At 40.0% G+C, this 13,777-nt stretch overlaps 2 protein-coding genes across 4 annotated transcripts in view; both read left to right on the forward strand.

Annotated features, from left to right (window-relative positions):
- Positions 1 to 263: 263 nt before the first annotated feature.
- Positions 264 to 2,201, forward strand: LOC106915059 (beta-crystallin B3-like). The gene is made up of 6 exons (XM_014982378.2): positions 264 to 612; positions 845 to 926; positions 1,024 to 1,139; positions 1,226 to 1,358; positions 1,434 to 1,576; positions 1,720 to 2,201. Exons 1-6 carry the CDS (start codon positions 380 to 382, stop codon positions 2,006 to 2,008), a joined length of 996 nt encoding a protein of 331 aa, XP_014837864.2. The 5' UTR covers positions 264 to 379; the 3' UTR covers positions 2,009 to 2,201.
- A 1,640-nt stretch (positions 2,202 to 3,841) lies between these two features.
- Positions 3,842 to 13,777, forward strand: part of cita (citron rho-interacting serine/threonine kinase a) — a 40,453-nt gene continuing 30,517 nt past the window's right edge. For all 3 annotated transcript variants that reach the window (XM_088005477.1, XM_088005478.1, XM_088005479.1), the window contains exons 1-10: positions 3,842 to 3,942; positions 4,177 to 4,299; positions 4,427 to 4,571; positions 5,227 to 5,402; positions 7,280 to 7,381; positions 10,075 to 10,217; positions 10,502 to 10,595; positions 11,367 to 11,573; positions 11,674 to 11,827; positions 12,879 to 13,068. In XM_088005477.1, coding sequence (XP_087861603.1) covers positions 4,198 to 4,299; positions 4,427 to 4,571; positions 5,227 to 5,402; positions 7,280 to 7,381; positions 10,075 to 10,217; positions 10,502 to 10,595; positions 11,367 to 11,573; positions 11,674 to 11,827; positions 12,879 to 13,068 — 1,313 coding nt within the window. In that variant the 5' untranslated portion in view covers positions 3,842 to 3,942; positions 4,177 to 4,197. The remainder of the gene's footprint in view (positions 3,943 to 4,176; positions 4,300 to 4,426; positions 4,572 to 5,226; positions 5,403 to 7,279; positions 7,382 to 10,074; positions 10,218 to 10,501; positions 10,596 to 11,366; positions 11,574 to 11,673; positions 11,828 to 12,878; positions 13,069 to 13,777) is intronic.

Raw genomic sequence — 13,777 nt, forward strand, 5'->3', positions numbered from 1 at the left:
TCTGTGAAGGGGTATTTAATATATAGATATAGAATGCATATATGTCTTTTTTAAAATTCTGGTTTACACAAATAACTTGATACTCTAATGAACAGAACTGTGTGGTCCAAACTGTGAAATGTGCAAACAATTTTTTGAATGACGTATACGGTAAGGGGAATTAAGCTGAATGATTTTGGATGGGTTATGACATGCAAAAAAAAAAAAAAAAAAAAAAAGCTGGATTGATGCAATAGTGCTGAGTGAGACTGATCTGTGTTGATGCTCTTGGCTGGCAGTCAGTGCATTTGCTCCTATAGGATCATGATCGGGATGGCAGCCTGGGCAGACCTGACCAGCAGTTGCCACAGTGCCAGGGACAGAGGGCAAAGCTATTGAGATGCAGTGTGATGGACACAATGGGTGCGACAGACTTGCTGTATCAACAGGCTTTTTGCTGCTGTGGCCAGAAATAAACCATAAATACCCCCACTGGCATCCACCGACCGCTCGCCAGGCCTCCACAACCACACACACCCTCAAACTGAGACAGGCAGGAGGCAAAAAGTCGAGACAAAAGGAAAGACGGAGAGCGTGGCTTGTTCGGGGTGCAGTAAAGCACAAGCCATCCAGGTAAATTCATCCTTCTTAAGTGGCATAATGCAAGTTTTACTGAATAAATGATCTGCTTTTACCAAGATTAAAAGGCAATATGTGATTTTAAAATTGCAAAAGCTGTTTTGGTTTGTGCAAATTGGACCTACTAGTAAAACCTACATGTGAGATCAAAGTTTTGAAATACACAAGTTCTTCTTCTTAATTTGTCCTAAACTATATGATTATTTTTTTGGGGGGGGGTTTCTAGAGAAAACATGACAGAACAGCAGGGAACCCCAGACCAGCTGCCTGCAGAAAAGGGCCAAGGAGGTGCTGGAGCCACATATAAGGTGCTGTCAGCACACACACGGTGAACCTGAATTTAGTAGCATCTGGACCACACTGTTTATCAACCTTCACCTGTTCCCTTTCTTTTTTTTTTTGAAGTTGGCTGTATTTGAGTTTGAGAACTTTCGTGGGAAAAAGGTGGAGTTGTCTGGCGAGTGTAAAGACGTGTTGGAAAAGACCCCGAGAGTTGGCTCGGTCATTGTGGAGTCAGGACCGTGAGTGACTTTCATCAATCTCTTTTTGAGTTCGCTCATATTACATTTTGGCAGTTGTACGTAATGCAGTATGTCTGTGTTGTTAGATGGGTAGGGTTTGAGTGCCTGGGTTTTGGTGGGGAGCAGTTTGTCCTCGAGAAAGGAGAGTATCCTCGGTGGAGCACCTGGACCAGTTGCCAGAGTAGCTACACCCTGAGCTCCTTCAGGCCTCTCAAAGTGGTAAGAAGCATTTAAACGTGGCTCTTTTGCGGATTTGAAGTGCGACATAAGCAAGGGTGTTCTTTCTCTCCTTAGGAAAGTGGAGATCACAAGTTGCACCTGTTTGAGAATGCAGGATTTGAAGGACGAAAGATGGAGATTGTTGATGATGACGTACCCAGCCTTTGGGTTCATGGCTTCCAAGACCATGTGGCTAGTGCTAAGGCTATTTCTGGAACGTAAGATACACCTTCTCAATCACAAGGAATAATGAATATGTTCCAATGGCCTGAAAGGTAGAACTGAAACACTGAAAGGCTTGGAGCAATAGGACAGATGTACCTGAGGTGATGATTTGTAATTTATTGTTGTTCTTTTGAAGGTGGGTGGGATACACATATCCAGGCTACAGAGGGCGCCAGTACGTTTTTGAACATGGAGACTTCAAGCACTGGAATGCTTGGGGAGCCACTGCACCTCAGATCCAGTCCGTCCGACGTGTGCGGGACATGCAGTGGCATAAGAGAGGGTGTTATATCCCTCCTGCCCCAGCCCCTGCCCCTGGTCCTGCTCCTGCCCCAGCCCCCGACCCTTCCCCTGCACCGCCCAACCCCACTCCTGGTCCTAATCCCCAACCCACTCCCAAACCCCAAACTCAACCCCAGCCTTAACAGCACACCTCTGACAACACCCACACTGACTGGGGGAAGCTGAATGCAGCTGACCAATCCCCGGTTTCTTCTTCATGCTCCTTTTTGGGTGAGGCTTCCTGACCATGCAGTTTTGGAAAACTGGAACTGGTAATATTGAAACATGTATCTCTGCTGGAAATAAAGGCTTTGGCCCTGACTTTGGCTATATGCACATTTGTTTCATAGTGCTTATTATGTCAACAGTCAACTAACTTGACTTCTTGATAACTAGAAATAAAATGGAAATTTCTCAAAATGATAGACGGATACAGTTACCAACATGAGTTAATATTCTACCAAGGTTAGAATACTAACCTTCTACATAGATTTTCCATAAAAGCGGAAAAGCATATGCTTCTAAAGTTTTCGTTTTGCTTTGTGCTTAAACTGCCTTGCAAATGCACTCATGGGGCTCAGAGTTTAACTAATATTGCCACATTTTAACGTTCAACTTCTATGTGAAAATGGCGTCATGAAGAGCAAAGAGCACACTGGAATAGGAGAAAGGTCAGGAATAAAATTAGAGAGAAGCATCTCACTCAAGATTGTTTGATCTATTATCTGAAAATGGAAAGACAATGACACAACTACAAACCGAGCAAGACATCCACCAAAACTTTAAAGAAAACCACGAGGGGTCACTTTTTCAGATTGCCATAAGCCACACAGGTGTAACACAAGGCCTTCATGCAAACATTGTGTGTCTGAAAATGAAAATGCAAACAACCCTCAACACACCATGCCCTTTTTTTCAGCAGTAGAAGAATGGAGCCAAAACACAGGACATTCCTTGAAGAAAAAACAATATTGCCTGAGAAAGACAAGGCTGGAGCAGATGTTCACCTTCTAGCACAGAGACACAACTGAAAGATTTTTTTTTATTAATGGACCAGTCGAAGCCCAGACCTGTTGCCAGACATATTGCCACATTGTTCACTGATAATCTCCATGCAATCTGAGTGAGAAGAAGAATGTGCCAAATGTGTCAGTGTCTAGATGTGCACAGCAGGTACCTATGACAAACCCTAACAGACTTTGAGCTATAATTGCAGTGAAATCTGCAATTATAGCTGCAACTAACTCCGAAGATTTGAATAAAAATGCACATCATCACATATTTTTGGGTTTTATTTGTAAAAAGAAAAACATAGAACATCATGCATATATCACTATCTTGCCATTTCACAAGTACATGCACTGCTCTGTATTGATATGTCAAATAAAGTTACTTAAAACGCAGTGGATGTAATGTGACAAAATGCGAAAAATGTTCAAGTGGTGTTGAATACCTTTGGAAGGTATGATAAAGTTACATTTGTCTTACCTTGCAGCTCAAACTTAGGTGTTTCAGAATAAGGGTTACAAGAAAAAAAACAGTGAAAACGGCCTCAGACTTCCTCTGAGCATTCCAGTGCTTGAAGTCTTGAAAAATGCAAACATATCCAGTAGTCACAAGGTAAACAGTCTCAACCATATGGAGAGCTAAAAGTGACACAATGCTTACAACTAATACTTTTAATCTTATTTGACATTTGTGCATACAAAAAAAATACATTTGAAAAGTCTTCTTTGATTTTCCTGGATCAAAGAGAAATCAAATATTTCAGGCCCTAACTTTGTGTCCACTTAATGTTCAGATTAACGTTTGCGATAACAACATATCCCTAACATTTCCTCCTCAGAGAAACCCTCCGTTGAGGTCAACTATCAGTGATTGGTTAGAAACAATACAGAGACCCGCCCAGGAAGAAGAAGAATATCCAATCAGAAAGCACCTCCATTCACTAGGCTCGTGAGGTGGGCGGGAAACGCGCAAAATTTGAAAGTTCACCCAGAAACAACAGCAGGAATAGAGAGGGCTTATCGCTGCGTCTATGTTAACACTGTATTATTATTGTCTGCATGGCAGTGTGGTAAGTGTTTACGCATCTCAGTAAACTTTGTGTACATACATATGATTTGAGAACAGCAGCGAGTGTCGTGTTTTCGTTAGTTAGCAATTTTAGAGAAGTGGACGTTAGCTACCGTTGACGTAGCGCGAGCTAAAGGCACGGTGTGTTGACATTTGGTTAGCTGGTTCGTTTACTGATTAAAAACCCACCATTAGTGGTACTTCAACTCTGAATAACCGTGTGCTTTTCACCTAGGTTATCTGGGGTTAGGGAAACATGTTGAAATTTAAATACGTCAGTCAGGGAACCCTGAAAACACCTTGCTCCTCCGCTGACCCAATCACCAGTCGCAGCTTGCGTCTCAACCAGGTGTTTCAGGTATGGCCATATCTAACTATCTTACTTTCATTCGGCTACTTTGTCAGTATATATGCTTTGTGCGGCACATTTTAAAGCCGGTGGGCGGCAGTCAGTACCTGACTCCCCCTTCCTATGTTGTCCCCAGGGAAGAGTGAGCCTGTGCGGCGGTCAGCAGGGAGGATGCAGCTTAGGACGGGAGGAGTTTCTGGAGGCTCTGTTGCTTCTCTACCAAGAGTGCACATCCCCTGAGCTAATGAAGATTCAACATGTGGCAAAGTTTGTCCATAAATGTAAGTAACTTCATCTCAATGCATATCTAGTGAGAAGTCTTGATAAATATGTAAAAGCAAAAACTGAGTTTGCCAACTTTATTCTTTCTTCCATTGATTGAAAGTGTTTTGTGTTGTTTTATATTTAAAGTAGGTACTTTTTTATTTTTGATTTGCCACATCACAGCTTTTTCCAACTCAATTATTGTTTTCATCTTTTTAAGTTACCGATATGTAACATTCATTCATAATAATTCATTCATCCTCCTGTCTCTTTCCCCCATCAGCTTTCCATCCTTTTCCAGTCTTTTTCAGGTTCTAATTTTAAAGTCTTAAAATTGTCTTTTCTTCTATGAATTCTTGCATTTGTACTTTAATATTTTAAAACTATCTTTAAAAAGTACTGTGAACTCTTGTATTTGTCTCACAAAATGTGTGGAATTGTATGTTTTATAGGCAAGATAATAGAGGTGAAATAAGTATAATAAAATATAGATGATAATAAAACTCAGTTTAATAAATATTTTTTTTACATAATTGACTAGAACATTATTTAAAAAAAAAAAACTACTAAGGAAAGTGTGGGATTTTGAGATTGGACATATGTAGAAACCCTAAATATATCATAATGAACAAGTTTTTCTTGCTTACATCCTAATGCTTGTCTCCAAAACAGTTTCTGAGGCAGTCTCCGAGCTGCGTGCCCTGCAGCCAGCGGTTCATGACTTTGAGCTATGTGCAGTGGTCGGCCGTGGTCGCTTTGCTGAAGTTCGAGTAGTTCGAGAAAAAGCCACTGGTGATGTTTGTGCACTGAAAACGATGAACAAGGCTGTGCTACGCACTCAAGAAAATGTAAGACGCTCTTAATTGACTCGCCCCAAAAATATGTGACAAGCTTTAAAAATTTAGACAATACTTTTGAGAAAATGAAGTGAAGAATAACACTATCCCTGCATTGACATTGTTTTTGATATACTTAATATTCTTCAGCTGCACTGTCAGAAAGATCCACAGGGGAGTGCTGTAAGGCTGAATAACATTTAAAAAAAAGTCTGGGTATGGTATTTCACAGCTGTGGTCCCTGGCATATGACTAATGGAACATATTTCTGTCAGAACAGTACATGAGCAATGTCAGGAAGTGATGATAAAGAAACAACTAACTGCACGACTTTGAATGAACAAGTAATTATTTCTTTATGCCACATGGAACCATTTTGCTTACTTTAAATTACATTTTTAGGTTGTAAAGAACATTAAAAAGTGAAGAGAATATAGGGAATTGATATCATTTACAAGTTTGATATCCTGAACAGTGACGTGGTTTTTGAGTAACCAATGCCATTTGTACTTTATATTTAATTTCTCTTTAGGATTAAAGTATTTTTAAATTGAATTGAATACTTAATGTTCTTTTATCGAAATCCATCTTGGAAAGCTCCTTTGTAAATGAACCGACCACTCTCACCATACTGACCCGTTCTTTCACTACATGTCACATTCACTCGTTGGCACAAAATTTCACACAGTGATTCACAGATCAGTGGGCAACATGGAGTTCTGTGTGGCATGGGGGATGCTGGAATGAAACTTGTAGCCTCTTAATTTCCAGACTACTCTTGCCTATTTAGTAGCCTTTGTCCTGTTGAAATTTGAGAAGTGGAGTCTATTCCATAATAAAACTAAATACAACAAAATTCTGTTCATAATGGCAAATATCAGGTCTTGGGATGATTGATAATAGTGTGTCAATATTTCCTATAATGACCTTTGTATTTTCTGTGTTGAACTGTGTTGTACTAGGAACTAGGTACTAAGGTTTCCTTCATTACATGCAGTGCTGTGAAAAAGGATTGACCTCTTTCCAGATTTGTTCTGTCATACTTACATGTTTCAAACAAGTTATTTTTAGCACCTGTTGAACATAGTCAGTCGTTAATCTGGTTATGTTAATCAGATAACCAAAGTGACTAAAAAAGGCTGTAGCATCAAAAACATCATATAAATACAACCTCTCTGTCAGCATGGGCTAAAAAATAACATTCGTGGGATAATTCCTCCACTAACCAAAAGAACAACAACAAAAAAAACTAGTCTCACATTTCCTAAACAGGATTTTTTTGATTGGAAGAATGGCATACCATCAGTCAAACATGGAGGTGGTAGTGTGACTGTCTTAGACTGCTTTCCTACTTCAGTTTCTGTATAACTTTCCATATAAGATGCAACCAGAAATTTGGCTCTCTAGCAGAATACCCTGAAGAAGAATCAGTTTTTGACCTTAAGTTGAAGGACACTTTTGTTAAATCAGATCTTAGTGACAACCTCCGAAAAGCACAAAGGAAAAATACCCAACAAAGTGAAGGTTGTGGAGTAGCTTATTCAAACTGTGGATTAGGATCCAATTGAGAGACCATGGTGTGATCTTGAATAGGCTTGAAAACCCCCTATTGCTGCTGAATTAAAACAATTTTTGAAAGAAGTGGGGGCCAAATTCCTCCAGAGATGTGGAAGGCTCAGGAACGCTAGATGCTGGTTAGTGTTGCCATGGGTGACACAACCAAGTATGAGGTTTCTTACAAGTTGTGACCAAGTTGTTTTGGACAGTTTTTCCTTTAATAAATGAAATAATCTGAAAGCTGCTTTTTGTATTGTTCACAAAGTACAAGTCTGGTAATGTGAAACATTTAAGTCGACATGCTGTATGTCTATCCTTTTACTTCTTTGCAGGTTGTTTTTCATGAGGAGGAACGCAGGATTCTGGCTCTGAACAGTAGTCCATGGATTCCACAACTTCTTTTTGCCTTTCAGGATAAAGATCATGTCTACCTGGTGAGACTGTAGCATGTTTAATAGGGTGAATAAGGGTTAAGGCTTTTCCTAAGTGCTTCAGCTTAATTTTTGCTGTGGTTGTCTGGTGGTCAAGTTGCTGCACTAGAAGAATGTAGCCCAATTGAGGTGCTTTGTGCTTTGTGATCTATGGGGTAAGCTCAGCCGAGTGCATACTGACTTAGTGTGTGAACGGCTGGGGATAGCATAGCGCCTGTTGTATTTAGATTTAGGACAAAGCTAGTACTGAACTTTGATTGGGAACACTGTGAAGTGTCCAACTCACAAGCTTTTGATTTGAACAGTAAACTTCTGAAGTAAGTACACAGGAACTACAAGAAGAGTTTTATGATTCATTGTGAAACGCGCTTAACACTTACATTGAGAACGTGGCAACTCCAAATTCTGCCCCCTTAAGCTCGGTTTACAGAAAATTCAGATGAGACAAAGATTGATCTGTCTGACTACATCAAAATGAGACTTAAAACCTTATTAGTTGTCAAGCAATGTGTTGGTAGAATCATGAAATGGGTCTGTTTGGCAAACTGCAGTATACTGGTCTATGCACACGATTGGTTGTTTCAGAAGGCCGATGGTTTTAAACCCAAATAAAAATGTTTTTTTAAATGATTTAAATAGGCCATCTATAAACTTCAAAAAATACTTTAATCCTATTTAAAACTCGAGACTTTCAGGTCCCTGCCAGTATTCCTCCCACGGTTGGTAAACTGTGTCTAAATATTCAGCCAAAATTGTATCAGAAGCTCACTGATGGCTACAAAAAATGTGGGGTTTCCCATCTACGCCCAAATGGGCATTCACATACATTTTATTAGAGGATGAAAGTGAAATTTTCGATCTCTATGTATATTTTTCACTCTGTGTGGGATAGAGAAAGTCAACAAATTCAAAGTTCTGCACCATATTTATAAAAATCACTGAAATCTTACATTATTTCAAGTTCAAATCCTGCAAAGCTATTATCTTTTGGGGGTTTTGTTCATTCAGCTAGGAGAAATGGGACACATGTTGCTAGTTAAAAAAAAAAAAGGTAGCTATTGAAAAAAAATTTTTTTCCTGAATTGTCTGCTAAGATCAGACATGACTCTGAATCATCCCCTTAGACAGGTTGCTTTTTGTTCCTAAATGACTTTTAAATCTTGATAAGTGGTTTAATAATTTAGAAAGGGGAAAGAGTCAGCTGCAAAGATGAGGCTTAAAAATTTAGTAAAGCATGTGCAAGACCTCTAGAAATCCTTTTAACCCCCTCTTATGATTAATGACATGACTCATGCTATTCTCTTCTTCAGTGTATCAGTCTGGCAAAGTGTGGCTGGTTTTCTTTTTTTTTAACACCTCTAGGGTTTATTTAGATTCAGTGAAGGAAACTTTTCTACAAAAATTGTGTTTCTGTCAGCCTCTAAACCGACCCTTTTCTTTTTCTTACACAACCCAATCTTTGTTTGTGTTGACCCCACATTGACTGAGGTTGAAGGAAAAGGAATTTTCTGCTCAGTAAAGCTGTACAGTAAAGTGAGGTTTTTTTTCTGCCTCCCCCATATATATATATATATATCTTACTTAATGCTCCCTGCGTATCAATCTCAATTCTTCTTCATCGCTCTTCTTCACTCCCCCTCTTTCCCACCCTGCTCACTAACTGAGCATGGACAAAAATACAAAGCATCCATCTTTATCCGTGTGTCAGAGAGGCTCCCAGTCTCTCTGTTGCTAGGTAACGCTAGAGAATGCTCCTGTTCATTCAGACTCTCAGACCATTCATGCGCCAGGGGCTCTCGCCTGTTAAGTGTGTGTGTTGAAGGAACCGAATAGCTCCAATCAACTTGACCAGTTTCTTTCTCCTCAAGGTGCAGAAAACTGCCAAAATATTCTTCAGTTATTTGTGTTTTCAGATAAAATGTATGCAAATATCGAATGAGATATAATTTCTGGCATGTTGGCTTCGCCGGAAGGGTGTTATTTAACGCTTTGATCACAGCAATACACACTGCACAGGGATTTTGCAGGTATTCTTGGTCTATTTTTAGCAATGCTTTGACTGCGGTATCAGAGATAAATCTGTAATAGTATCCGCTCCTTACATAAGGAATTTATAATGAGGAGAAATACCCTATGAGCTTAATCTGAACATAGCTTTGATGTGAGCTCAGATGCATGATATGTGATCCAACACTTACTGCTGTCTCATGTAGATGATAAATATTCAGCGATTGAAATCAGCCAGTTTGCATTTGATCGGCCCAAAATCAACAGTACAATAAATGTTTTGTGTTTATGAAATACATTCTAACTTAAAACTCCCACTGGTTTGTCTGTAAATATGACGGTTATTTCTTTCTAGTTTTGAAAAAAATCTGATGAAATTTTGGGACATATGCATACATACAGTGGTGTTTCATGATATAAATCAAGTGTGGGCATATAAGAAAGTGAAAGTCCATCAGAGTGGCCAAATATGTTATTTACAAACATAACGGATGGACCCTGAAATATTATATCCTACCAAATACTAGATGTAAGTAGTTCTCAGTGTTGCACACTTTGAAATTGTGGCTGGGATTCGATATATTGTCTAGTTCTAAAATGTAATGTTTTATTTTATTGCATCATATTTTATTTGTGTTCTATTATTGTGTTCTTTTCTATCGACTTTGTCTGTCTGTGTGTGTCTTGAGGCCATGGAGTACTTGCCGGGCGGTGACCTGATGTCTCTGCTGAACCGATACGAGGATCAATTTGACGAGTCAATGGCTCAGTTTTATTTGGCTGAGTTGGTAGAAGCCATTCAGGCAGTCCACCAGCTGGGTTACGTCCACAGGTTAGACACTCAAAGCTATATCCATCTCTTTACTGCTTTCCCTTCAGTGTGTGGTAAAAGGAAGAGCCACTAGAGTTTATGAGTTGGTTTTGCTACTTTGTTTTTCACTAAATTGGTTTTGACGTCCGAGTCAGACAGCATAAAGTATAAAAAAAACAAAAAACAATACTGATGTTTCCTAATGTGCTCCATTAAACTTAGAGTAGCTGACTTGTTAAAGTACTGAGGCAACAAAAAGCTTTTTAAAAGCAGTATCAAATGTCCTATAAAATATTTCCTTACAGAGATGTCAAACCAGAAAACATTCTCATCGACCGGACTGGTCACATTAAGCTCGCCGATTTTGGATCAGCTGCCAAGTTGACTGCAAACAAAACCGTAAGTAGATTACAGGGTCTTGACTTCAGTGTTATTAACAGTGACCTCACTGAAATGGGTTGGTTGAATGAGATCTTGAAATTTGATAATGTTGAGTGAAGGTTTCCTAGTATTACTGCAAAGTTTAAAAACTTATGGATACCTTTGCCTTATGGAGTTTCAAAGCAGCTTTGACTGACTTTATCAAGATGGAAATATTTCCAAACATGCCAGTTGGTCGGTAAGTACAAGAAAAATATAGTATTGTCTTTTTTTAGCTGGCTGACTGGGAATGGGCAGAATCCTGCAGCAGAGGAAGTGCTGCATTAAAGTCCTTACTCTGACTCTTATTAAAATAAATTTCATATGCAAACATAAAAATTGGAATTTAGTTTGATTTGAGTTTGACTTTTTTCTTTCTTCTATTTTCTAAAAGAAGTCTAATAATGCCATGGTGTATTTTGTTTGTTTTCTGGTAAACTGTAATTCTTTAATTGTGAACGTGTGCTGCTTTATAACTGAGCGTAAAATTCTACAATTCAGGCAGGTTCGGAATTAAGTTTGAACTCAAATGTAAATAATTTAAATAAAAATGTTGAAACTCTATAAATTTGTGGCCATATAGACTTGTGCATTGAAGGGTATAGTAATCCTGTAAACCACATTAGCTGTATGATTGAAAAATTTTGCGACTTTTAAACTATTTATTTATTTATTTTAATACCTTGGTTAGTCTTAATACCAGTAACCCACAGTTTACTGGTATTTGAAGTATTTTCTAAATGTTTCCAGGTAGCCACTGCCACAGTCCCTGTTGGAACCCAGGACTTTCTGTCCCCAGAGGTCCTGACGGTCATAAACGGCGGCTCTCAGAGCACCTACGGGGTTGAGTGCGACTGGTGGTCCCTTGGCGTTATCGCATACGAGATGATCTACGCCAAGTCGCCTTTTTCTGATGCCACATCTACCAAGACCATCAACAACATTCTTAATTTTCAGGTATGTCTGGTACGGTGATCATTTAAAGAAAAAATAAATCTAGTCATTATATTATTCAAGGAATGAATAATTATTGAATGCCCATCTCCTTTGCCTCCAGCGTTACTTAAAGTTTCCAGAAGAGCCTCATGCCAGTAAGCAATTTGTTGACTTGGTGCGGGGCTTGCTGTGTGGAGCGAGAGAGCGTCTGGGCTACCAGGGACTGCGGTGTCACGCCTTCTTCTCAAATGTAGACTGGAACAACTTAAGACAAGGTGGGGGGAATCCCCTCCTTCTGACACACTGTTTTCTGCCTCGTAGTAACAGTATGAACAAATGCTTAGTCTCTATAGGTGTGTTTATATGCTTCTGGATGTATGCAAGCAACAAAGAGTAATTGCATTATGAAAGGCGTTTTCAGTTGTGAAATAATGAGCCTCTGTGAGCCGTTGGCAGCGGGCCAGCTCCTTCTGTAGGGGAGAAAATGGGAGGAAGGCTGACGGCGAAGATCTGCAACTCATCTGCTTCTTAACAGACGCAGCACAAATCCTGAACGCAGGCTACACCAGCAGGCTTTCCGTGGCGGAAGCACACGCCTGATGATTTAACATCGTTGTTTTTGTTCGGTTCGACACCGTCAGCTGAGCAGCTTTTGGAAAGCACAACTCTAACCCTTGAAGAAATATTTTCTGTCAAACGTGTCTGACCAGTATCCCAGTTTACTGGTTAAATACACTTGTTGTAAGCAAACTCATCTTTTTTTGCTCATCAGGTCTGATGTGTTCATTAAATTTTATTATCATATATTTTTCTTTTGAAAGATTTCCTCTTTGCAAGTAGTATTTATGATAGACTTTTGAAAACTGAAAAGTGTTGATTATTTTATAATTAAAAAAATTAAACACCTTTATACAATTTGGGGGGGAAAAATCTGTTCTTGATATAAAACACTGTTAAGAAGTACCTCATGTTTACATGTTTTCATTGGATATTCAGTCCTTGTTTATTGACAGTTCAACACAGATGGAGCTTTTTGCTTCAGCTGCGACTCCAGCTGATTAGCTCGCTCTGCTGCAGTGAGGGAGAGCGAGCGAGCATGTGTATGAAAGGAGGAGAGAGGTGGAGGGAGGAACACAGGCAGCATGTGCATCAACGCGCGACTTGCCGCACTCTAGGCTCCCACCGCTCTGCTCCTCCTCCCTTCCTTTCTCTTTCCTTTCTCCTTGTGTTGTTCTTTTAAACATAATTTTTTTACTACCTTTTTTTTTTTTTCGTTTTCTTGCCCTCTCCTGTTCCCTCCTCTCTCATCCTTTTTTACTCTCGCAGTTCCGCCGCCTTTCGTTCCTGCGTTGCATGCTGAGGATGACACCTCTAATTTTGAGGAGCCGGAGCAGGCTGCCCCCTGGCCAGCCTCAGCAACCCAGCGAGGAGCTGTGCCAGCAGGCTTCCAGGGCCAGGATCTGCCCTTTCTAGGCTGGTTCTTCAGCAGAGCATTAACAGCATTGGCCAAATCTGAGTAAGTGCTACTTGTTTACCAATATGTTTTGGTCTTCTCTTTCCCTTTAATTCACAGTGAATCCACAGTAATCATCATTTCCTTTGCATATGCCTCCTGTAACATCTTTGTTGTTCCCCCATACTAACACTGGCTCCTTTGCTGCTGTTGGGCTTCATAATATGCTGGTAGCCCTCTTCCAGGTGACCCAGCATTGTGGCCTGGGCAGCTGGTCTTGTCTATGTCAATAGTTTTCTGCCTGTTGGGGCTTAAAATTAATTTGTCCATTCGATGTTTAAAACGAGAACGGAATCGGAGCTAATTTCTGATGTTTCTTTCTCATGATTTCTATTTTTCTTTCTTGTTTTGTGTGTTTTGCGACCACACATGGCTCATCCGATGCGTAGGCAGATAAAATAAACGAACCAGAGGATGCTGGGCTGCGTTATCTTTCCATGAACACTGATTGGTATGCGGCTGAGTGTGTCAATGAGGTTTTCTGAGACGTGGAACCCCACACACAGGCACACTCCCACCGTCGCTGCCGTTGTTGTGGTTTCACCGTTTCCCTGTGAGACATAATGAGCTCCTGACTTTTAACAGCCCAAGCTTGGGAATGTAATTTATCTTTATGGTATTTGGCTTCTTAACCTCTGATAATAAAGCAGGAGGACGGGTTTCAGTTCTCTAGCCCCCTCCCTGGGCCGGTGCTCTCACCGGTTAATGGTGC

This window comes from Poecilia mexicana, unplaced genomic scaffold (genome assembly GCF_051168715.1).
Source record: "Poecilia mexicana isolate PSO_F unplaced genomic scaffold, ASM5116871v1 scaffold_5, whole genome shotgun sequence".
NCBI classification, from domain to species: Eukaryota; Metazoa; Chordata; class Actinopteri; order Cyprinodontiformes; family Poeciliidae; genus Poecilia; species Poecilia mexicana.

What these genes read in the sequence shown, in the direction of transcription:
- LOC106915059 (XM_014982378.2), top strand. Translation starts at nt 380, where the DNA reads ATGCAGTGTGATGGACACAATGGGTGCGACAGACTTGCTGTATCAACA. An exon ending in GTAAAGCACAAGCCATCCAG is followed by an intron (nt 613 to 844) that starts GTAAATTCATCC and finishes GGGGGTTTCTAG; the next exon opens with AGAAAACATGACAGAACAGC. An exon ending in GCTAAGGCTATTTCTGGAAC is followed by an intron (nt 1,577 to 1,719) that starts GTAAGATACACC and finishes GTTCTTTTGAAG; the next exon opens with GTGGGTGGGATACACATATC.